The sequence below is a fragment of the Ciconia boyciana genome, chromosome 5, assembly GCF_034638445.1.
Source record: "Ciconia boyciana chromosome 5, ASM3463844v1, whole genome shotgun sequence".
In the NCBI taxonomy this organism is placed as follows: domain Eukaryota; kingdom Metazoa; phylum Chordata; class Aves; order Ciconiiformes; family Ciconiidae; genus Ciconia; species Ciconia boyciana.
In genome coordinates, this window is record NC_132938.1 from 82,247,025 (window position 1) to 82,272,631 (window position 25,607).

General features: G+C 48.0%; 1 protein-coding gene and 1 long non-coding RNA gene across 6 annotated transcripts in view; both read right to left on the reverse strand.

Annotated features, from left to right (window-relative positions):
• The window catches only part of LOC140652339 (uncharacterized), a 133,063-nt gene extending 113,712 nt beyond the window's left edge, over positions 1-19,351 (reverse strand). Inside the window, exon 1 of the long non-coding RNA XR_012042741.1 lies at positions 19,255-19,351. This is a non-coding gene — a long non-coding RNA (uncharacterized lncRNA). The remainder of the gene's footprint in view (positions 1-19,254) is intronic.
• Positions 19,352-21,559: 2,208 nt separating this feature from the next.
• The window catches only part of LARP7 (La ribonucleoprotein 7, transcriptional regulator), a 28,983-nt gene continuing 24,935 nt past the window's right edge, over positions 21,560-25,607 (reverse strand). For all 5 annotated transcript variants that reach the window (XM_072862792.1, XM_072862793.1, XM_072862790.1 and 2 more), the window contains one exon: positions 21,560-21,995. In XM_072862792.1, the coding sequence (XP_072718893.1) occupies positions 21,915-21,995 (81 nt within the window). In that variant the 3' untranslated portion in view covers positions 21,560-21,914. The remainder of the gene's footprint in view (positions 21,996-25,607) is intronic.

The window sequence follows — 25,607 nt, forward strand, 5'->3', positions numbered from 1 at the left end:
TCTTCTACAGATCAAGCGTTCTGATGCAAGACGCTTAGTATTGGGTTTGCAAATTGTATTAATATGGTTGTGGTTTTTAATGTGAGGAGAAGTGTTTACATTTTCTTCTGACGAGAGAAGTACAGCCCCGACGAGTAGAAGGAAAAAAAGTGGAAATAACTCACGTGACTCCTAATGAGAGAAACGACACCCGTCCCGTTCCAAACGTGATGGTCTCCAACGGTGTAATTTACAATAGCTTGCCTTTTTGTTCGGCACATTCTTAAGCTTTAGGTAACCAATTTCGCCGGTACCTGACCGCAGCACTTGACTCGGCAAGGTGTACTTTAAGCACAACTTAAACGGCACGACTCAGGTGCTGAAGGTAAAAGACAGTTCTTGCTCAAACGGGTTCACAGCTCACAGACGCAAACAACGGCCTCGGTTCTGCAAGCGCCCCCAAATATATATTTAACGCAAAGGACAGGTTCACAGATCTCTTAAAGTACCTGAAAGACATCGTAAAAACTCCACAAATAGACCTTCAGTTCCAACAGCTTCTTCAGCGCCTCTCGCTATCAGGCTGAAAGACGGGACTAGCCTCGAGGAGCGCTGAGAGGCCCCGGCACAGCGGGAACCCAGCACGCCGCCGATTTCGGTTTTCATTACGGGCTATCGTGCGAAGCGCGTTGTGCTAACACCGCCGTCAGTGCAAAGGTTTCACTTCCCTTTCATTTTGCCCTCCCCAAGTCTATTCTCCTTCCCTCCTAAGGATGCAAGAGTAAAGTGGGAGGCTGGTAGTGATTTCTAGAAAAATGGATTCACTTCAGCCATTGCTGTGCTCTTGACCTTGGTCTAGAGGGGCTTTGTGCCTTTATTCACGGACTTGTGCCTTTATTCTCAGACTTCTACACTCCTGTGAAGGTCACCCAATAAGCTGTGTGTGTGCTATCTTATTGAAGGGCAGCAAAAATTCAAATAAAGACTAGACCCTACCACAGCCATAGTTCCGAAACACAGTCTGACGAGTGATTTCTTTCTAAACGCCATTAAAAATCATTCTAAATATAGAGCGGACAAAATGCATAGGAAGACAGTAAAACAACTGGAGTCGTCAATTTTTTTTCACGAGCGCTTCCCGCACGCTACTCCAGGATATTACGTTGTCGTTTCACTCGCGTGTAAAGTGAACAACCCCGCCAGAAGTCAATTCCGAACGCTCCCCAGAACGCAGCGGTCTGCGTTTGCCGCTGGATGTGCCGGACCCTTCCTCACGGCGTAGTCCAGCGCGGGGCAGGGGCTGCTCTGCTTTGCCGCTGGCTGCCCTATTACTTTCTCGATAAAGCAAACCGTCCCCGCACTTGAAATTCCCGAGCCGAAAGCAGCTTGTTGGCCTAGCAGGGCTTCCTCTCCCTTCGTCTCCCTCGGCGGCTAGTGGCAACCGCTTGTTATTAAGCACTATTAACGGTGATAATTGCTGGCTATTAGAAATAAATAACCGGCCACCTCGTGTCTCCCATGCTGCTGAGGAGCGAACCGAAGGTTTGAAAGAAGCAGGAGCATCGCAGGAAGGGAGCTGGCACCGAGGGTCTCGGGCGCTGCTCGGAAGGATACGGCGGAGTAAGTTCTATGCAAACAGAAGCCCGGTTTCATGAGGAGCCCCGGTGCGCGGGGTCTTTGTCGCCAGGCCTCTCCTTTACCGCCCGCAACTGCTTTTCCCTCCCCAACCCTCTTCATCTCTCCTGCTGCTGCTGCCGATCGCACCCGGTACGGATTGCCAAGAACCCGGAGAGATGCCCGCTCGTTTTTCTCCCTCCTAAAGCCAAGCTACTAAGATCAGACACTTTTTGCCTTCCAGTTTCCAGCGGGGAAAAGGGAACGGGAAGTGCCAAAATACGTGGGGGTGAGGGGGGCGGCTGTTCTTGCGGCATTTCCAGCCGGGGTCAGAGCAAACCCAGGCCAAGGCCGTTTTGCTTAAGTTACCCAGCCCAAACTCCCAGCGCGGAAGGGGGCTGACGAGTTTAGATCCTCCTCCCAACTTTCGGATGCCTGTCCCAACTGCGGAGCCCGGAGATTCCCTCGTCAAGGGTACCGCCAGCTTCTCGGTGAAAATGAAAAGAAAAAAAGGAGCAGGATGGGATTTATATTTGGATTTATTTTTGAGTACATACATACTACGCTAATCTGATTACTCGTCGGGAATCCTCCCTTGCAGCAGCTTTTTCTTGATTTACCTTACCGCAGTAACATCACAGCCTTAGCAGGAAAGAGCAAATCGAACACACCAGCGCTGCGCTCATCCCTCCATTTCTGCCTCTCCCATTTTCAGGGGACACGAAGCGCTCGTGGCACGAACCCCGCCAGGACCCCCAGCAGCTGGGCCGGACCGCTCCCCGGCCGTACCGCTCCCCGGCCGGGCCGACCCAGCCAGGTAGAGCACGTCAAACGCCTCCCGCGACCAACTTCACCCTTCCGAATGTAAATTAATGCAGCAGCCGCCGCAAACCAGAGCTCTCCTCTCGCCAGGGGAGAGATGCAAGCGGCAACGCGTCGCGTACAGCGAGAGCGGGAAGAGCCGCTGGAAAAGTGCTGCATTACGTTGATTAAGATTTTATCCCTGCCTTCCCACACGCTCTGCTACGGCAGTAACGCACCGCCGAGTACCTCGCGGCGCAGCGCCGCTGCTCGCGACCGCGTCGAGTCACACGCGTGCCGCGTGCCTGGCGCTTCCCTCCGGGCGTGTGAGCGCGGGCGCACCTGCGCAGGTGCGCTGCCTGAAATAACGTCGGGGGGGTGCTATTTTACGGGGTTTTTTTGTTATTTTATGGAAGTTTGTTGTTATTTTATGGGGGTTGTTATTTTATGGGGGTTTTTTGTTATTTTATGGGGTTTTTTGTTATTTGGGGGTGTTATTTTATGGTTTTTTTTTTTATTTTGGGGGGTGTTATTTTATGGGGTATTTTTGTTATTTGGGGGGGGTTGATATTTTATGGGGCGGTTGTTATTTTAGGGGGGGTGTTAGTTTATGGGGGTTTTTTGTTATTTTATGGGAGGTTGTTATTTTATTTTGGGGGGGTTGTTATTTTATGGGATTTTTTGGTTATTTTATGGGGGGTTTCTGTTATTCTATGGGGGGAGGTTGTTATTTTACGGGGTTTTTTAATTGAATGGCGAGCGGAGAACAGAAAAGCGTCCACCGGCCCGTCCACCCCCCGCCCACCCGTCACCGCCGAGGCACTTTCGGGCCGCTCGGCTCCCCGTCCCGGTCCCGGTCCCGGTCCCGGTCCCGGTCCCCGTCCCCGTCCCGCGGGGCTCCGTCTCCCCCCTCCCCGCTGCCCCGCTCCCGGCGGGCGCTCAGGGAAGCCCGAAGCCATCAGCCCCCGGCCACCGAGCCCCGCCCGGCCCCGGGGCCCCGGCCACGCACGCCCCCCCGCCGCTCTCCGCCGCACCTGCCGCCCGCGCAGGCGCGGCCCCACGCGGGGCGCGGACACGCGTGTGGCCGCCGCCGCGGCGCGCACCCACCTGGCGAAGGCGCGGGGGGCCGGCGGGGGGCGAGGGCCCGCCTCCCGGCGCGGGGGGCGCGGGGGAAGCCATCTTCTCGCCCCGCGGCTCCTTCCCGCCGGCGCCCGCCGCTCCTCAGCCCGCCACCATGCCGCGGCCCACGGCCCGGGCCCCGCCCCGGCCCCACTCGCGGGGGTGACCTTCCCGGGGCTCCGCTGCGGCGCGGGGGTGGGGGGGGTGTGCGAGCGTGTGCGGGGCAGGCGGCGCGGCGCGGCGGGGTGCCCGCGGGCGGCGGAGGCCGGGCTCCCGCTGAGCTCCCGGACAGCTCCGCGGCTGCCGGCGAGCGGGCGGTGCCGCGGGTGGGGGGGAGGCACGGGGGAGGACCCGCCTCGTCCTGGCACGCACACCCCCCACGCACACCCCCCACGCACACCCCCCCACGCACACCCCCGGGCACGCAGGCACAGCCCCCCCCCCCCATAACATCCACGCTGCGCAGCTGCCCGCAACGCTCCCACGCCCGCCCGCCCGCTCTCCCCGCAGACCCAGCCCCGCGGTGAGCCGCCGGCCGCAGCCGGGGCATCCCCGGGCAGCGGGCTGAACCCACGGGGGCTGTGGGTTAAATGACGACACGCACCGTCCCGTTCAGCTCTTAAGTTTCAAAATACAGCAATAAAACTGCGGCGGAGGGTTGCGGAGAAAGGCCGATACTTTCGAGATGCGATTATCATCATCGTCGTCATCATCACCAGCCTCCGCCGTCTGACCGCGCCGAAACGCGCGCGGGGCTGTAAACTGCTGAGTGCCTTTTGGCCTTTATCTGGGTGGAACACGAAGGGGAAAGAATTCTTCCCCGCTGCCTACATTCAGATAGTTTAAGGCCACTGGGGACCCTATAATCAGAGAGTCTCATCTCCCGCGTGAGACAGGAATTTGGGGAATACCCTTTCCCCCCGGTGACCCCTATAGCGAACCCCAAGCAGCTGGTGGAGCTACAATATACGCGTCAGAAAGACAATTTGAAATCGTCGCGCTAAAATGAATCCTTTACATCCCTAGGCAGGTGGTTCCGACGGTTAATTATACTCGCTTCCCTCCAGGTTTTAGCGACGGGAGCTTGCTACGCCCCTGCCTGCCCGGCCAAGGAAACCTTCGCTCGCCGGCATTTAAGCGCGGCACCATGTCAGAAATAATCACCAAAATAATTATATAGCGATCTGTATCGCTCTATGATCACTATTATGTCTAGTTATATAGCAATCTGCCTGCTCATGTATTAAAACAGCTGATGCCCTTATTCAGCAGAGAAGAAATTCGCTGCTTCACTCAAGTTCCTTTCCAAAAATAGTTTTCTTCTTCCACGCAAGGTGTAGGAAAACCGTTAATCAAAAGCATTCCTCTACGAAACGCGGGCTCCCAAGCCTGCTCCGGCCTGCGTACCCGTACCAGCCCTCCCGCTTGCGAGTGCTAGCAGCCAAAATCGGTCTTTGGGAGCACAGACGCAAAAATCGCCATCATTTCTATTGCTAAATTTACTCCTACCAGCTCATTAATTTGAAAACTACTTAGTCTTGTTTGCGCCGGGATCTAGCCGCTACCTTTAGCCCCACGTCCAGCTTCGTATCCCTGCATCCTTTCCTTCCGGGCGCTTGGGCAGCTGGGTGCTCAGCCGGCTCCGGCTGCAGGCTGATGTTTTTGGGAGGGCTGTTTGCCAGCCGCCCCGAGGGACCTCCTGGCCCTGCTGCAGGAGCGGGCGCTGGTGCCAGCCCAGGGCGAGCAGTGGGAGCCTGGGATGGAGGGAGAATAAACCCTCCCTTTGAACGGAAACTCGTTTCAGTCCCTACCGCATCTTGCTGGGTGCGAAGGCGCTGCACGGACGACGGCGCAGAACACAGCCCCTTCTTGTCAGAACCGCAAATAAATACATTGATGTCTTCCAGCCGCTCACTCCGCGTGTATTTCTCCCCTAATCAGCACATGTATTACATTTCTTTCACTCATTCTTAATTTTTGCCTAGCTCATAGGCTGCGACTCTTGTGCCGTAACCTTCACTTAAGCATTACCTAGCACCTAACAAAGGCTGAAAGAGTCTTTGTCTTTCAGAGCAGACTGGAAAGCGTTCACGCAGATTTGAAAGGAGGACCGCAGCTTTTTGTAACGCGTGGCGTGTCTCTTGCTGAACAAGAGACCCGGGCTGTTGGATGGGGACAGCTGTTATTTCCCATTTGCGGAACGTTGCAGGCACATATGACATTTTTACAAACCCGTACAAAAGAAAGTTCAGGCTTAGAGGAGCAGAAAACGCCAAACACAACTGCAAGATACACCCTTCTCTTCTCTACAAGAGCTTGCAGCCTGCTTCCCTGTCTTTTTTCCATCACCACTCTCCATCTCCTCGTATTTCCAGAAGCAACGCCTGCCCGTGTCACCTCCTTGGATCCCGCCGGGGTGCCCGGTGCCACAATCCATGCCTTGCACACCTCCAACAGGTTTATTCCTGGGAACGACCAGCACGTTTCCAGCCTGCTGCAGGCTGGCACCGCAGCTGAGGAGCTCAGGAACTCCCGGGCCACGGACAGACCGGATGGATCCGGAGGATAAGGAGGGCTGAGAAGCAAGAATAACTGGTAGTGGGTGGTGGGAAGTGGGTAGTCAATGAGACGAGCGGAGTGGAAGGAATTAGTGGAAAACCAAGACGCAGGTGAGAAGGCAGCAGTGCTCTGGCCATGACTACGTTTCAGTTTGAAGCCTGCAGGATTTAAAGGTGCTCTTGGAGGGTGGCTCCGAGGCAAACTTGAGACCCTGTTCCTGTCTTAGATGGCTCCAATGATCCTGTTCACAGTCAGGGCTAGTTTTCCCTTCTGTTTTCTTGCAAGTCTGTTTTACCACTTGCCTCCAAAATAATGAGGCTTTTATTCACCTTTCCTATCCCCCAAGCCTTTCCCGGGTGGAGGACTTCCCTCACCTCTGCACTTGGGTACAGCCCGTTCCCGCTGTGGAGTCGCCTGGGGATGGGTGGGGAGAATCAAGGATGTAGTAAAATTCCCGGGCGGCCCCAGGAAGTTAATCTAGTGCAGAGAAGCTCCCTGTGGTCTTTTACTGATAGGGCCCATAGCACCGGCTGATTGTGGAAAAATCTCTCTCCTGACCCCAAATAATCCAGAGAGGTTCAACCTTGGGCACGGGGACAGCCCAGAAGAGCCCCAAGGCACCCTGTCCTCCTTTGGTTTCTGTGGTTGCAACAAACTTCTCAGTCAGAGGCAAAAAAGAGCAAGCTCTGGTAGCCAGTTAGTGCCTGCCGGCAGCAAGGAGGGGAGGAGGCAACCAGCCTGTGTCCTGCTGGTGACCAGTGCAAGGCCCCAACGTACAGGGTGGAACAACACAAAGAACGATCCCATTTTCTCAGTTCCTCTGTTGCCTTCCTTACGGCGACAGCGCTTTGGGCATGGTTTCCCAGCCAGGCTGGGCCCTGCTCGAAGAGGAGGACTGATACCGATGCGGGTAGTGATTCAGCACTGCTTGCCTTGGAATAATTGAGGAGAGCACCAAAGGACAACATTGATCTACGTCAATTAAAGCTCTTTGGGGACCTTGCTTCAGCAGAGGATCACACGTGCTGGGGCCTTGCCTCTCTACAGTCCCACCTTCTGTGCCACGTGCCCTGCTCCGCGGGACGTGCTCAGTGCACGCTGTCCTTCGCCTAAACCTCCTTCGGAGAGCATCCTCCAGCTTGAAGGACATACGCCCCCGTCATCTCCACCAGACCCGACGCGTAGCCCAGAAGCTGTAGCCCAAACAGGTCAGGTGCACGGTACGTGCATGGGAGACGCTAACAGCAGCCAAGATAAAAACCCCATTGAAACCAGATCTCATACTTCCAAACTTCACTAGAGCACAGCCCGCTTTTTCGCTGCTGATCCGGCTTCGTGTTTGCACGTCAGAGGTACAAAAATGGGACGAAAGCGAGAGGGAGGTGTCCGGTGGAAAAATAGCGGTCGGCTGGTGTGTAACGGCTGCCACAGATTCAGCTCTGAATGGCCTCAGCAGGGACGGACGATCCTCTCCCCTGTCCCCGCCGAGGCTGCTCGAAGGCCATGTTTCAAAGCCCTGCTCCTTGGCTTAGGCTTCAGCCAGAGGTCTGTGCCAGCGGGAGCTGGGGACGGTGCTGGAAGAGGAACGCGAAGAGAAGCAGAGGGGAAAAATCTGACTGAAAATTAGATGCAGTGCTTGTGATTTTCAGGACCGCCTAAGGGACTTGGATGACCGATTCCCATTTAATTGGGCATTATAATTTTCTAGGCATCTTTGAAAACGTCTGCCAAGACTTACAAACCATTAATTTTCACGTCCAGCTTTGGGGAGCAGCCTGTTCTATCCCTACGCACAGTACAAGCTTCACCTTAATAAAGATAACCTCTTTTCTGCTCAAAGTGTTGAGTTTTTGTGACTAGGACATCTTTATTTCTAAGCTGCCCTTGTGTCCTTGGTTATATTCTCTCTCCACTTTGATACTGACTCCCATATTGTTCCATTTCTTATTGATATCTGCAGGTCCTGGATTAAATTGCATTCCTGTACACAGCCTGCTAAGAGACCTCCAGCCTTGTTTCCGCCATTTAAGGTACCCTCTGCTGTGCCTGGGAGTTAAAATCCCCCATTAGCACAGCTTTGCTCTTTTGCCTGCTTTTTCACTTGGGCAGTGATTTTACACTCCAGTTCTTTTTGGATGAACAGCCTGCAAGATTCATATAACCAGTTTTCTTGCTGAAATATTTCTCCTATTGGGCCATAAGCACTCTACCGTTATCCTCTGAACAGCCGCTACCCCTCAAAGCTCCGGGTTTCTCGAGGAATATTATTCCTGGGCATAAAAACCAGGGGCCAGGTTACTCAGCCCTTCTGACTTTGTACCCAACGGGAGGACCCTGAGGTCCTCCCTGTCACCTGCCGAAGCAGTTCAGGGGGTCAGTGCTCGGGTATCGGAACAGTTAGCAGAGAATTAACAGCTGGATAACGGATAAATGAGCGTGACCTCATCCTCGCCAGTCTCTACGCGAGGGGAGCGATGCTGTGTTACCTATGCAGATCATCTACTTGCACACCCCCGTCAGATGCAGATAAAATTTGCAGAGTGCTGCAGCAAGCAGCATGGCTGCTCGCTCTTGTTATGCCCTCTATTGCCTTTTTTTTTTTTTTTTTTTTTTACAGCAACGCTACGTTGCCAGCAACAGTCCCTTTGGACAAGAGCCCTCCTCTTCTTATTTTAATCTGCCAAACGTGAGTGGCGAAAGGCTGAGCGGGATTCTCAGGTAGCATCATCTATATCGCTCCCTTCAGTTAAAAAAAAATCAATCCATACTTTCTAAAGATGCTCCCGTGAGACAGCCTGCAAGATATTTGTGGCGGCTGATGCCTAGCAGCCTGCGCTCCGGCTTTGCAGCGCAGCCACGCAACGCGATGCACCGCCTGGTAAAATCATCTTGTGTGGCATGTTCCAGAAGAGTGCTGCCTGCAGACAGGTCTGCAGACAAAGCAGGGGCACCATGGAAACTGCTCGAGAACAAAGGCGCCGCAGAAAGGGTAGAAACGGCGAGCTCTGCCATGACCTGCGAGGAATGCCCAGAGTACTTCTCCTTGCCTTGCCTTACCTCCCAAAGCCGCAGCCCCCGCCACACCGAACCGAACTGTGACCTGCCCGGGGACGTCAGCAGGGTCAGGGTTTCGCTTCCTCGCCTCCGATAGAGAAAAGGAATCGGGAATCGGGACAAGCAGATACTGATTTTGCACAGAATTGTGTTTTCTATCTCCAAGGTGATGATGTGAAGTAGGGCAGCCTGCGGGAAATACAGAGAAAGAGCATTTACTCTTTAGTAGGTGCCACCGAGGAGTGACAAAGAGCCTACGAGAAGGGATAACAAACTAGGAGCTGAAAGAAGTACTTTGCACTCTAGAGGCGCAGGGGCTGATTCAGGGACATTTCAGTGTCTCTTTATCCCTTTTTTTACCTCTTCCCTGGGTACCGACTGCTGGTGCTGCTGAAGACGGGGTGCCGCGCTCAAGGAAACCTCGGTCCCACTGGGTATATGGCTGCTCTTACTTCTTCTTCCTTTTAACATCTGCTGTTAGCCAAATCTTGATCAAATTTGTTTTAGGACAATCGTATAGCTCATTCCAGCTACCGGAGTCCATCCTGTACCTTTTTCGTCTAGCGGGGCCTACAGGGAGATTCAGACTGTACCGGTGGGAAGCTGACACGCCGAGTCCAACACGCGTTGTCTCCTTTTGTTAGGGAGCAGCTGAAACGCGGTGTAACTGTAGCTTTCGGTCTAGAAATTTTGAAGTATGACAACTGTATTTACTCAGAAGTGGGAGATGATGTGGTATTTATAGAACTTGTGGGTTTTCCCCCACGTTACATTTTAATGCCCATGATAACTACCAGGAGACAACCCCTAGCAACTCCCACACTGCTTGTATTGATGTCAAAAAGCCACTGCATGACAGTGCCGGTTCTTTTTCCTCTCCGGTGGCTCTGAGTCTCAGTGACAGATGAATACAAAACAGATGGGACGGTGGCAGAACCTCATCAGATGGACCCGACGGGCCTCAAGCTGCCTGCGGTATTGCATAGATTAGTGTCACATAATGCTGGGCTTTGTATTTTGATATTGAAAGACACACAGCTTTAGTCTTTCGCCTTGTCCTGTCCTAATGTCAGGATCCTTCTTTTGATTTTGATATTATACAGAAAATATATTTAAGAAGCTGCAACTAGATTTCTGTGTCTCTATCAGCTTTCTGTGGTAAGCTTCAAAATAGCAAGACAGCCTTCTCCGCTGCGTGAAAAGGCTTCTTGAATCGCTGCATTTAAAATCAGACCAAAAAACTCAAATTTTGACCGAAACGAGTATTTGGTCTCGCTAGATTTTTGTCATGTGTGCTTCTTGGATTGCTATTATCTCACATATAATTATTTAATAGCCATATTACTTGGGAAATATCTGTTTGTATTTGGTCATAGCAACGCATTTGATATTTCCATTCAGTGCGAGAGATCCCTGCAAACTATTCTGTAAGCATCTACCGCAAAGCGATGTCACTGAAAAAGAAGGTCTTTACTTTCTGACAAAACTACTCCTCGCCTTTTCCACAGCAGACACGGGACATTTCCAAGAGATACTGCAGTCACGCAACCGAGTCGGCTTGCTGAGGCCAAGAACATTATTCAGCTTCTCCGTGACCTGCGGCCACGCGTGCAGCTCCCTGCCGAAGGGCCTGTCCCGCCCGGTGCGAGGGGCCAGTGGCCGCTCAGCACCTCGCAGCCGCGAATCCCAGGTCACCTCTCATCTCCTTAAGGATGTTCACACCTCTGTTGCAGGGTAGGTCTAGAAGAATATCGGAAACAACGGGGAAGTACAGTGTCACGAGGAATATGTTTGCTGGGTATTAGCTCTTGGGCTTTTTTGGTGGTATCGCTATTCTGTAAGCGTAATTCTTATTTTTTGCATCACCACTTGTTGCCCTCTCTAGCTGCGTGGTGTCGCAGGGCTGCTTTGAGTCATCGCCCTCATCTGCAGGCACTCCTTCACGTAGGTCTCCCTTGGCGCTGGGATGCTGTTGAAACCAGGAAAGCACATCCCAGCACTCCACCGGGAGTCATGCCTTCCCTACGCTTCTCCAAGGAGATCATGGTGAGGGAGGAAGAGATTGCACTGCCTCTGCCAGGGGAAAGCGGAGCCCGTCGCACCAGCTCGCCCCTCTCCATCACCTCTGGCTCAGAAAACATCTCGGTACGCTAAAAGAGACGAACGCCAAAAAACTGGAGAGCTCCTTTCACTTGGGAAGCCGAGATGCTCGGCCAAACTGTGGCTGGTGTCGGCCGAGTCGTCCAAGGGTCTGGCAGATCAGCCTCTCTCGGGAGGTTTCTGGTACATCCAGCTTTAGGCGTGATGCAAACCCCATGAGAACAGCTCCCCTGCGGTATGTTGTCACTTCTAATTCCCATCATGGTTAAAACCAGACAGTGCTGAGACACAGGGGGAAAAAAATGTTTTTAAAATTAACCCTTCAAACCTGGGTTGGGACCTCCTGGTAGTGTCCCCGGAACAGCAGCCAGCCGGCAGCTCCGATCCCCTCGTCCTTCCTGCTTCTGCCACTGCCAGGTTCAACCCGTACGTGCCGCTGCCTGCGGTGTTTGGGTCTCCACCTGTAGACAACAGAAGCACCAGCCTTTGCTTTCCTACCCCTTGCACTGAGATAGCAAAAGCCATTATATTCAGAAAATGTTTCAAGCCAGGTACTCTGACTTTTCATTGTAAACTTTCTGCTTCTCAGTTTAATTTTTGACATGACTTGCTTGACTCCAACTCCACTTGGCCACAGGCAGCGTGACAGCAGCGTGCCTCCTCCCAAGCCTGCTTCACGCCTTTTCCAAAGAGGCAAAGCAGCAGATGAGACAGCCATCGCCATTTGGAAAGGTGGCGATTGCCGACAGCAGAACAACCGGCACGAGGCAGTTCGATGAACGTCTGCCCGCACAGCAGGAGCGCTGTCTGCCATCCAGCAGCCTCCACACTGGGCTAGTGGATGGAAATAACGTTTTCCCGGGCAGGCAAGCTGTCTTTTTCCAGCGCGGGATGCCAGTCTAACGTTGCAGAAACCTCTACCCTTTCTCTCAGCCTCGCCTACCACCAGCTTTCAAGCAGGAACACCTCCATTTCCCCACGTAAATGGCCACCTCACACCCAAAGGCCAAGTTAGCGTTCTCCATATACGATGTATATGACGGCGCTCGGCGTTAGCCAGCACAGCCACCCCTCCCCGTTGTGAAAGCTCCAGCCGTTCCTTTCCGATACGAACTCCTCAGGAAGCTCCCCAAGGAAGGGCTCTCTCTTCTGCACGCACCGTTCAATGCCTACCAGCTACCAGTTGCTTTAACGTATTTGAACACTCCTTAAAATTGTTACTTTTGCACGTCAAAGAGGCGAGTATACACAATTTAGGACAAAATAAACATGGAGTACCTGACCAACAAAGGAAGAAAGTATGAGTTAAAAGGAGTGAGCCACATTGTCAGGTTTCCCTAAAGGAAAGAGTCCAACCCAGCTGCAAGCAACGTGTCCCCAGCCGTGGTAAAATACTTTGGCAACAAATGGGATATCAAATACAGCACAGGAGTCGTAATCAGGGCATCTGAAACAGGGGATGGTGCCAAACTCAGGCTTAAAAACTGCAAAACGACTCTGGGTGTCTCTCCCTGCTGCGGATGACCCATTCTGCCACTGCAGCTGTATCTATATATAGTTGCAGAGAGAGATATATATGGCTATAGAATTATATATATATATAGTCTAAACCCAATTAGGCTGCACAGCCGCATGTTTCGACACCCAAATATCTTTGAATATTTTGCCCCCGATTCAAATAGTATTATTCTGTTTTTTCCACCAGTGTAAGAGCGCGGCAACGGACCCGTCAGAGAACAGCAGGGTTTCAGACGTGCCTGTGGTACGGAGGTGATGAGAGCGTTAGAGGGAATGGAGTTCACCTTTAATCCTGGCATCCAGGAAACCAGTGACAAAGAGAAGGAACAGGCATAAAAGGAGGACAGGAAATGAAAAAGAAGATTATGCGAATCAATAGGAAAAGGGAAATTCTTTCTCTCTTGCTTCAAGTTTTCAAGTAACTCACTGTGTTTTTTCCACAGTTGTTATTTTTGGCGTAAGAGCAGTTCTGGTGTAAACACAGACGCTGGGTGCCTGGCTGGGCGGCCACGGCAGGGAGTGGGATCAGGGCACGGACCAGAGCTGCCAGCCCGAGACCCTCGCCACCATCTTGAAGGCCAGCCCTTAGCAAAAAGCATAAAACACTGAGTAAATCTGCTCATCTCAATCACCGGGCTCTTCCAAGAGCAAAATAAGCTGCTCTCAAGTGGAAAATCCAGGAGATGCGGCTGTTTGATGCTCTCCGTCGCTCTAGGCGCAGAGTTTAATCTACCTTTTCACATCTGACACGAGAGGTGAATCCAACACAGACCAGAAAACACCTCAGAGCTACTGCTGGGAGAAGATGGGGGGAAATTATTTGAGAATGAATTGTGGTGGCATAAATAATAAGCTTTGCAGTGGATGTTTCTGTGCAAGTCAAGCAATTTCAGTGGATTCAAAATTCAGCTTTCAGTTTTGAGAGTGTTAAATGTCAGAATAAAAAAAAAAAATATATTTATAATATCAAAGCAGCATTGTATGAAAGAGATTAATTATGCCTGAAACTTTAGCCAAGTTAATGGATAGATGTTTCTGTATCTGCCATAGCGTAAGACACTGGAAGCAATAAAGCCTACAGCTACGACACGGAGAATAACAAAGACAAACGTAACATAAAAGGAGGCAGACCGACCTGGCTTCTGCCTTTTCATTAACAGTGACCTAACTTTGCTTTTGGAGCTGGACTCCACCATGGGCTCCCATTAAGACTCCGCACTGACAGGGAAAAAGAGGCGCAAGCACGGGCCGTGGTTCCTGCTGATTGAATCACGGTGGTTTTACAGCAGCGGATGCCCCCGAAGCGAGTGCGCAGCACGGCTGAGCTCACCTCTGCCCGCCTCCACGCATAAGAACTCGTCTGCACTGAAAAAAACCACAACGTTTCCTTGAGGCTACGCCAGGTAAAAGCCACTGTCAAGACCGACTTTAGCTTATAATCTGCGAGAGAAAGTTCCTACCTTGTAAATTATCCTGCAATAAGGTTGAATTTATTTTTATACAAGAATAACCGGTACGTTACTTGCCCTAAAGGAGGAAATTCAGGGCTTTTGGTTTTAGAATAACGCTCTCTTTGGTGAGCGTGAAGTTCAGACTAGACAGCATAGCCTGTTTCTGAGGCAAGGTTTTATTAGTCTGGCTAAACTGAGCCAACAGGTCAAGTACACTTTGCGTTGGTGCATGTGGAAGAGGTCTTCTAGGCTAAACCTCGCAAGAAGTTATCTACTGAGGCACCAGGTATGATGGGCAAGATCTGAGGGAGCGACTGTATTCCCAAAACACTCACCAAACAAATACTACACAAAACGCGCTAGGTAACAAAAAGCCACTTTTCATAACAAAACCACATTTCGGTGTGTAGCAGGTAAGGGAAAGGAAAGCAAAAAGAAATACCAGCCATGGTGGAGAAAAAAAGAACAAAACAAAACAAAGGAGAAAATTGCATAAAGCACGAAGGCAAAAAGGTATTCAACCATGTCCGCTCCATACATTATTCAGAGGGTGGGAAAACTGGAACACACTCCCTCTGCAGAGCCAAGGAGCTGGGGAGCTTCCTACTTTTACATTAATTATGCTCTTTTGCTTTTGGCAACAAGGAAGAAGGCGTGTAACCTGCATCCCACATATCACGATGTACACTCCCACCACCGGTTAGCGGAGATCTCTGTGTCGATGAAACTTCTGCATTTATCTGGTCTGCTATTGACTGTGAAGAGTAATTCAGTGCCGAACTACCCAAATTTCTCTGTGGCTAGCTCTGCTGTCTGAAGCAGGGGGGATGTTCAACCCAGATGCAAGTAGTTTTAGCTACCCTTGGAGAAGTATTTTCCCAGCTCGATGAAAATCTCTCCTGAATGTACTAGAACAGCACCTTTCTGGTCCATCACAGGCAGCAGATGAGAGCCAGGGCTCGCGGCTGGTGCCTGCGGACCCTGCGTCTCAGCACCTGGCCACCTCGCAGGCTCCCTGGGAACATAGGGGTCTTTTTTTTTTTCCCCAAAAAAATTACATATATAGCTTCATCTATGTGATCAGCCGGTGCACAACGCATAGCAAAACACACTGGATGCAAAGCTGCCCAAGCTTTCTTTGCGGTGTGCCTGCAGTGCAGGACAGCGTGCAGCAGCTTTGCCCTCTGCTGGCCAGAGCCTCCGTGGGGTCCCCGGCCCCAGGCAGGAGCCCCCCTGCCCCACAGGCACCCCCCCGGGGCTGCCACCCCTGCCCTTAGCCTTCCCCAGGCCAGCAGAGCAAGGATTAGATACAGCAAGAGACTTGGCGAGTCGTCAGCTAGTGGGTAGCGGCCCCTCACTGGGAACGGCCGTACCTAAAAGTCTAGAAAAAAAGAGAGTAGAATAAAAACCTCTAAATTTGATGGAGCTGCAAGCCCTGCCCCATGCTCTGCCCCAGCCCTGCAAAAGGCGAGAGAGAAATGGGGTTGGTTAAATGACCTTAAGTATAATCGCACTATACTGGAAGGCTTTTCCCATCAGACTCATCGCACTCTTCACTTGATTCCAGGTCCTTTCTGCTGCACACGTCATTAGGATTGAACGCCGTCATCAGACGTTTGGAACCGGCGTTACTGGCAGCCAGCCACCGCGCCGAGGGGTGCGCAGGGCCAGGGCGCTGCGACACAGGTTGGAAACTGAAACCCCGCTGCAGAAACACAGGCAGCCCTTCTGCCCACGCAGCCGTCATTTGCTTTCAAGCGCCAGGGCTGGTTTGTCCCTTCCCTCTACCTTTCTCCCACTTCTTTTCACCCTCGGGTGTTTGTTTGGTTCCACTCAAAATGCCGTAAGGCAATAAAGCCACAGCAGTGATGAGCGAGTGTTTATCTAGCTCAAAACGAGTCGCCTTGGCAACAGCAAGCAAAGCTCTCCCATATTCTCCTGCCTTCGTTTCCTCCTGGTTTTGCAGGGATTGGTGCGACTCGGATAACAGCTATGCATGCTAAGTATGCCGTCAACGCCACTTCCAGCAAACGGAGGCATGAGCAGGAGAGCTGGCCCGGCTCTGCTTGTAAACTAACAAAAACCTGTGGGTTGCCAAGTACCCCGGAGAATTGCGTGGCCTCTCGGCACTGCCAGCTCCCGAGCTCAAAGGATTTGCCTACCGCTATAACAGGGACCGCTCGCTTTGAAGGCAAGTCCAAGAGCCCCCAGCTTTGCAGTTCTCTCTCACCACTCCACCGGAGAGCGACCCTTTGAGGATGAAGATGCAATTAGAAGATCTGTATGGCTGGTTTGATTACACGTTCAACCAGTATCTGAACATCAACGATTTTGGATACAGGGACTTTCTGCAAAGCCCAAGTACTGGACTACGCAGGGAGTACTCGTTTGCAGCACTTCTGGTGAATGCCTGGCAATGTACACCCAGTGTGGGTACTTCAGCCAGGCGCTCAGGGTGTGCTTATGCACCATGTCTTCCTCAGCTTAAAAGACAGCTTAAAATTTCCCACCGTTATTTGTCCAGATCCTTGGAGTCGCGTACTTTACAGCTGACTCCCACGGACTGCTGCATAGCAGGACCTGTGGGCTCAGGGGCAGGGACGAGCGGCCCCCGGGGAGAGACGAGACAAACTCCTAGGCCAGCGTCACTGCCAAAGAGACAGACTGATAATCCCATCTTCACAACACAACGAAAAGCAGCTAGAAATTTTTTTGTTTTTCCCTTTGTGAAATTAATCAAGTACGTTCTCCTAGCCATTACTCTAACACACTGACAAAACGCCTACTGGCATATTTAAAAAGTAAAGGTAAAAAACCAAAACATGACAGCTGTGCACTTGCATTTAAGATAAATGCTCTTCAATACCTGCAGGACCAAACTTCTAACCTGCTACAAGAGAAGGAAATGCATTTGGAATATAACGCTTTAATACCGTTGGTACGCATATAGCTAGTTCACACCCAGAAGCCATATTCCTCCATTACAGAGCCACAACCGACAGGAAGAAAGCATATTTAATGCTAGGAAGAATATTCCACTTTTGGTAGAGAGCAACTTCCTTAACACCATCCACAGAAGCTTAATCACTTGTAGGTAAGATAACCATATTACTTCCCCACTCAGGCACATTTCAAAGTCACCCAAGCATACCTTATCTAATTATTTTTTACAGCATTATGCAGCATTATTCCCGTGATTTAATCCCGTCTGAGATCATTAGACACTATGGTACCATAAGTAAGCAATTACAACACTGACCTATGTTCTAGGGGACCTGGGCAGGCAAGTGCCTTTGTCATCTATCAGAGGGTAATTTTCTAATTTGATTTAGAGCCTCTCTAGAAAAAGGATAATTTACTTACCTGCTAGTTTTCAAGGACTGCCTTAAAGTCTGATTTAAACTAGGATATACAGTACATCTTAGAAAAAAAAAACCCAACGTACAGGACGCCAGTATTAGCTGTGTAAGATAAAATGGAACAGGCAATGTTAAATCAGACTCGGTCAGATGGTAAAGAAGTGAAAGAATTAGAGTTAACAAAGAGAAGGGCATAGTCTTTGGGAATACAGCATGTCAGCAGAGGAGACACATAAAGGTTTAGGAAGTTCTCTCACTGCAGACACCCACACCCCGGACAAAAGTACTTCAGCACCTCACGATAACTCGAGCCTCCTGTGGGAACTGTAATTCAGTGCAAATTCACTATAGGATTTTTTTCCCCCCAGACTTTTTGCTTGCTCCAGGTGACAGTGAAGATTGAGGGCAGTTAAACAAGAAACTTACAAGTTAATAGGAGGTGCAAAATCAAAGGTAAGGAAGCTTTTCTGTGCTGCAGAGACAGGTAGAAAAGGCAACGGGGTCCCAGCATCATGCCGTGAGGGATACTGCACTGACTGCGGACCGCTGAAAATCCACAGGTCCAGTAATCGTGGAGTATCAGGCTGCTGCTTTTGAGCACGGGTGTTTTACTAAAACCACATTCTTCCTTCCAGCACTTTTACTGCACAAACGCAGCTTGTGGGAGGCAGTCACCAAATGGGAGGACACGTATCTGAAGACGCAGGTGGCACCAGTGTTCCTCAGAGGCGTGCAGTGGCTCTGCGGCCAAGAGCACGGAGGCCCTGCTGCTCTCTCTCTGCACCACTGAGGTCCTCCACTTGGTCATTAAAAATGACTCTTTGCAGCCATCACACCAACCACTGCACACCTCTGTTCCCATCCTCCTGCTCCTCCCCTTCCTCGTGTCTCTCTCTATCTGTGCAAAGCCCAACACAGTGGAGCGCTGGCCCCAGTCAGCAAGGTGGCACCACTAAGGTAACCGCAGTAGCCCTTGCTAAAAGACAACAGTACTCACAAGGCCAATCTCTAAACTTGGAAATGCTGTGTCAGAGGAGAAATCGAAGAAGCCTTTGGGGGGACAAGATCATGGACAACAAGATCTACAATCATCAAACACTACTGTTACTTTTCCTTTTTTTTTTTTAAAAAAAAAACCAACACAGAGCTCTCTTTTTAATTTAAGACCCAAATTACGAATGTTCTGCCAGCACTAAAGGCCTTACATAGGTCAGAGTTACAGTCCTGCTGCTGCCATGCAGAGTCTGCAACTAGTGAAAGGGAGATAAAAATATGAGTGCTAAAAATAATTTCAGATTCAGCCCTACGCTGGGTCACAAAGAGCAGAATCAACGCTGGGTTTTGCTCCAGGCAGATTTATGTGTCATGATGTTCTTTCAAAACACTCAACAGTCAAGGGAGACAGAAAAATCAGCAAAAACAAATGAGCAGTCCAAGGTTATGAACTCCTATAATTTTACAGTACTATCCTGAATTTTTAAAATCAAATGTGGTATTTATTGGGGAGGCGGGGGGGGAGGGGGGTGTTAAAAAAAAAAAAAGTAAAAAAGTCACTGTTGGAAGTTCCTAGGAGTGGATGAACCTAGAGAAAAACAGTAGAGCGGAAAATCTAATTGTAAGCAACAAACCAAACCACTGCGGGTAAATCTGCCAGACTTCACTAAAGACACCCTCCATGGGTAAGGTCAGATAGGAAGTACCTTTAGGGATGCAGCTCTGGGGATGGTAAAACTCAACAGATGGACTCCTCTTCTTAGCATATGTTAATAGGAAGGGATAACAGCAGCAGATATTAACTGTCATGTGTACTTAGGGACAAAAAAAAAATACATAAACCATTCTGGCATACTTAAGAATCCAAGCTTCTTTTGTAAAAGCATATAGACCATACTCTCCATACATGACTTCTGAAATAGGTGGCAAAAATTCTACTATCAACTTCTTCAGAAAACTAAACACCACCCTCCCCTGCTGAAGCAGATTTCTGCACTAGTTTGAAAAAGAGAAAAAGAAAACTGATGTTGAACTGTAAATATGTAACCTATATAAATATGGGGAGGAACAGAGGGTGACTTCTCTTGCTACGTGTTCCAAGTCAGGAATTATTAATAAAAGAGCAAGACTCCAAAACTTATGCTTTTGCAATTCCACTGCACTCTCCACAAAACATAAGAAGTCTGAATCATTTATGATCTGAATTATTATTAACATGGTTTTATTTTTGACTTAAATGAATTTCAGCAGAAAAATCCAAAACATTTTACCCAGAGTACACTGTTCAGGTTTTTTTCCCTTCACATCACAGAAATTGGGGGGGAGGGGGCAGGGGGGATCCTATCTTTCAGACAGGATGCCTAGAAGACATTCATTGATCAATTCTTTTCATAGCTGGGTATCTCAGTTCTCTCTACTGTGTCATCAAATATCTTACCCACCTAGTATAACAGAGGAGAGGAAGATTAAATAATAGTAATTAAAAAAATCCTGCAATTGGACTAAACATCTGAATACTGCTGAAGTCCACACACGGGCACCTGGCATACAGGGGAGTTCCTAGCCTTCCCCCCACCCTTCCCTGGCCGTCCCCTGGGAGGAGTTGTCCTTACACAATTTCCAAGAACCATTAGCAAGCTCTTCCCCTCCAGCCCCGAAAGTTTGTCTCTTATCTTGCACTTTTTCCCCCTCTGTGTTTCTGCCATCTTTAGTTTGATCACTGCTATACCCTCTCCACTGACTTGTGGTAATCCTCTCCATGCACTCCCTCCCCGCCCGAGGAGAGGGCTGCTGGTGGCTCACATACCAGCTGGAGTCTTGTGGGAGTGAAGGATGGAGACTTCTGGTGGTACCTGAGCCTACGGTCTGTACAAATAAATAGTTCCCATTGCTGCTGCATTAGGCTACAGCACAAATAGCCGCACATAAAAGGTGCTCCATAAATAGTCCTCCGCTCTTACTGTGCTGCTTCTCCACACTATTCTTATCTTGGCTATTTTGATTACAGTTAACATGCTTTGGTATAATATCTTGGAAAATATTTTTTTCCTTTTTTTTTTTTCCTCCTTTGCCTCCTGTTCTCCCTGACTGCAAAGCCACCGTGGGTATTATACCCACACTACTTTCAAGAATTCAGCAGAAAAGAATCTGCATTATTTCTTAGACAGCACAAATATACCAGGGTCACCAAATTTATTATTAAAGTACCTACACTGCTCCAGTAATTTGACAGCATAGAATTTAAGAATGCTAACCTATCTTACCAGCAAAATCTATAGCCACAAAAACACCTAGAGCATCATTGACACAGTTTCCTTCAAGAGACTCTGATGGTATTTTAGGAATGTACTTTTAGTTTCAAAATAACTTGCTCATCCTTCTATTTATAAGGAAGTTTCACACTTTTATAAACCAATGTGTTAGCGTCTTATTTGCCCTGCAACAAAAGTCACTAAAACAATCTCACAAATAAACATGTGAATTTATCTTTACATTAATGGAGCTTTAACAGTAGACTTAATCATACGTAAGTTCAGCCTTTTATATCATTCCAGTTTTATGTTTAGGGGGGTTTTGTTGTTTTTTAAATATTGCCAGTCTACAGTGAAATACTTTGAAGCACATTAAGATCACCATCTTAACTTGTGAACTACACAACTTTAACACTTATCTTTAAGTGAGAATTACTTCTGGAGCTAGAGTTATCAGATGTAACAAACAAAGGTTTTCTTATTTCTTCCCCCGAAGATTCTTCTAGAAAAAAAAGTCTAAATTCAGTTTAGCGCGCACTTCATGCAAGTGAATTTTCTTCCAGACTTCTCAATGACAGATTTTCTGAACAGTCCTAGCCACTTTAAAATACATGGAAGATTATGCAGTCATGCTACTGTAGTTTTGATGTAGTTTTGTAGTCTGGTGGACTAAACAGAGGCCTAGAGAATTAATTTAGCATTAACCAGATTTATTATTTATAGTGTCATAAAGCAGACTGAAGAATTAGAGATGCACAACTGAAAATTTCTCAAGCATTTTATTTCATAACCTAGTGTATAAAACTTCAACATACAAAAAAAAAAAACACAAAACCCAGAAGTGAACCAAAGCAAGATCTCTTAATACATGTTTTCCAGAAAGCTTTACCTAAAGGCTCAGAAGCAGTAAACATTCAGCCTAGTTAAAAAATGGGATTCAGAACAATCTTCATACTTGCAGTCTGCAGAATTATGAATCAAATGGACCAGGTTTTGATGTTGCCTTAAAAACAGTTTAGTTGCTGTAAGCAGTGGTGTTTGTGGGGTTTGTTTTCAGTTGTTTGTTTTTTCTTTTTAAATACCTAGTTCACTTTCAAGATCACAGTCAGTCTTGGTTAGTTATCTTCAGTGAAGCGAATATGTTTACTTGTTTGTTGAGTCTTTTCAAGTCTCATTCTTTCAGCTTTAGCAATCAACTGCAAACAGGAAAAACATTGTAGAAAAGTTAGAGGACAATTATGTTGCTACGATTTTCTCTCACAATCATTAATATATTATTCACTGATTTATGAAACTTCGTAAGATAAAGCTGAACTTTGAACAGCTGAGCTAACCTGTACATCTGACCAAAAAAACAAAAAAAAAGGTAAAGCATCCCTAATATAATTTATTTCAGTATTGCCTCAGAACCATCAAAAATAGTAAGGCATCTCTTCAATCTCTGGACAATGCAGCATCTTTCATTCCATCCCTTCTCCCTCCCAACATGGTTGAAGAGAACAAAATTACAACTTCAAAAATCCCAAAACACAGTCTCATACAGTAAGTTAAAAAAACCTACCCTTTTATTGGATTTATGCTGTTACTGATGTAAGAAAAACAAGGTCAGGCCATAAAAAAATGCCTTAGGAATATTGTGTCATTTTCTACACTCAGTTACAGCAAAGAAACAAACCCACTGAAATCCAGATGGGGCCCATCCTTGAGGCTGGGAAAACAGCACAATACATATCACAACCCTGCTGAGAATGAATCTCAAGAAATAACGGTGCAGTTTGGAGGGACTTGCTAGGTAGGAATCCCTAACTCAAAACCCTGTCTGATCAGGGATTTGTTTGTTCTTCAGTTGCATTTTAGGCACATTGCCTAAATTACTAGGGTACCTGGTTAGCTGCTCCTGGTACAGAAGTATGAGTAATGCTCTTGTGGAACATAACTAACCTGCTAATTTTCAACTTGTGCACCGTGTCTTCAGGCAGAAAACAAAACACTGAGAACGTTAAAAGCATACTTGTTTTTATATCATCCATACTAGAACATTCACAGATTGAACCACACTACTGCAACGAAGTCATTCCAATACCCAAAAGCAAAGGTACAAGCTTTGTTACTGTGATGCCCCATTAAAATTCCTTAACCATAAGCAAGAGCTCATCAGGTAACTGTTACATGAATAAGATGAAAAAAAAACCAAACTACAACATAAGGAACAAGACAGGCTGCCTAATCTGAATAAAAAGTGAGAAAGCAGGAAACTCCTGTGAATCTAGGCACATCTGTAACGCACCAGCATAAATCCACATTAACTTATCTGATGGAGACTACTAAAAAATATTAGCCCGTGCTGAGGTAGAGGGGCACTTGCTCACCAGGCAGTCCAGTAAAGAGTTTGCTAGATTTGAAAAGCTGCACATATAAATCAATTTATTTACAATTTATCCGTATGACTGTGGTCACAGCTCTGTCCTGCAGACATTGTACCTTGTACACAGCATGGAAGTGCAAGGTATGCTGCTGCACTGATTACGGCAGTCAGGAATTACGCTCTACGCGGATGTTGCACGGATGCATTGTTTGCTGTGCTGCAGTGTAAGTACCCTACCACAGTTTTACTGGTATGTCGCCCTGCGCCCCCCAGTATTTAACTTGATCGCAATCCTTAACGTGTTCTCAACAGCATCAGACCATAAGTTCTGGTAGATTACTTTCTCAACCATTGTCCAGAAATAAAATTGATCTAAGGATGTAACCAAGAGTTACTTTTACTCTCTGCTATCTGAAAAATGGATCGAAAGAGTTAAGCTCTAAAAAGAAGCGAGGAGGAGTACAGTGGGTCTTTCATTCAACATATGGGATGGCGAATACAAACACCCGAAGGAAAGCTTTAAGATGTGAACTGCCCAGTTTGTATCAGTGAGCATTTCTATACCAGCACCTCAGAGCTGGAGAATTTGCCAGAGGCCTCAAGGATTCCCATTTTCAGCTAATCAATCCAGTATCAGCACCTGTTTCTAAGCACACCACTATTCATGTCTCCAAACAGGTATCCAGCCCTTCCACAGATACCAACTTCAGAGAACCAGGGAAAGGGGCTTCTTTGTGGCCTGGAGTGGGACCTCTCCCCACCAGTGCACAGACAGGGAACTGGTCAGTCTTGCAAGGACAAGCCGCTGAGCCCCCGGCGTAATCAGAAGAGAACAGCGTGGGCTGTGCCCAGGCATTCCCACTATCCTCCTTTCCCCATCTATTCTGCAAATTATTCCGCCCTTTGCAAATACCCAATTCTCACTTCCTCCCTAAATGCCTTTCACTTCTACCACCACTCCCACCCTCCTAAACTTCCCCCTTTCCTTCTATGTAAGCAAGGGTACAAAATGTAAACTAGGTTCAGCAACACCTTCTCCCAGAAGAGAAGTACCCAAGTGGAAAGCTTGCAGGCACTCCTGCCTTTGCTTTGTGAACAGACAACTTTAATCAGCCTAGAGAGTTTAAGGCTACAGACTGATGAACTGCTTTAGGTCTGCATAAAGCAGCACCGCCCTAAAGAAACAGTTCTGGCAAGAAGGTTTTAAATCTGTATCACTCAATCACTAAGGTTGTTTTTTCATGCAGTTGAACAACAGGCTAAAATAAAAAGAGCATGGATTTGGAAGGGGCAGCAGAGGGGAGCACAGAAGTGACAATGAACGACCAGCCCTGGGGGAAAAGCCTGACACTGAACACCTTTTAAACTCCAAAGGATGGCTAGGCATTAATCACAAGTTCTGGGGAACATTGGGATACCCAGTCTCTCGTGGAAATTTAGTTTGTTATAAGAACTATGCCAGAGAAAGTAAAATCTCTTCCACTTTTTTTTTTCAGGGGAGAGGCATTACCCCGGAAACCCTCTGCTGAAGTGATCATTAACCCTTATCCTGGCATGCCACAGGACCCATTGCAGGAAAGCCGAGTAAGCCTGTACTTTTTAGAACACGCAGAAAAGAGGAATCTCAATCTGCCTAAAGTTACGCTCAAAAGCATCTCTCTGCTCTGTTACTGTGTACTGTCTGTAATGTGATGCAGCCCAAGCAACAGAACGTATGTTATTACTTTGTTACATTATTACTATAATTACATTACTATAGTTATTATAGTTATATATAGTTATTACATTACTACTATATCTTTAGTACATCATGACACATTATTATACGTTATTGCTACACATTATTATACATTATATATAGTTATTACATTATTACTGTAAATACTCACATGGACATCACTGCAGCTATATAGCTTATATGAATTTAATTTTTAAGCCTACATTTAAACACTAATTGAAAGAAATCATAAGATGCTGTCTTTATTATGAGTATAAAACAGCTAACAGGCAAATGCTCATCTTCAAAGAGAGATCTTGTAAGGGATTTTAAAACCTTGGAACAGAATAGATCTTTACAAGAAAAATACACTAATGGCATATCCAGCTGTACATGTTTAATTATGAATCATTATATTACTTTTTTCTTTCCCTTTATTGTGACCTTCCGAAGAAGTCAAGCTACGAGTACTTTGGAAGAATTTTCAAATAAAAGATTAAAATTAATATTAATGAACAGAGACAGAAACACTTCTCATTATCAGCCTGTATTTCTGGAATTCAGACTGTCAAAAAGTAACGAAAGGGTTAAGAGTTATTGACGACAGCGAGGCATTCTTTTCTTGATGTTTCGCTTAACAGTGTTAGCATTTAAATAGTATTCACTAAGCTTTGAAGTTAACACCTCCCAGTGTTGCAAGGTGATGGGTAAGGGGGAGGAGCAGGA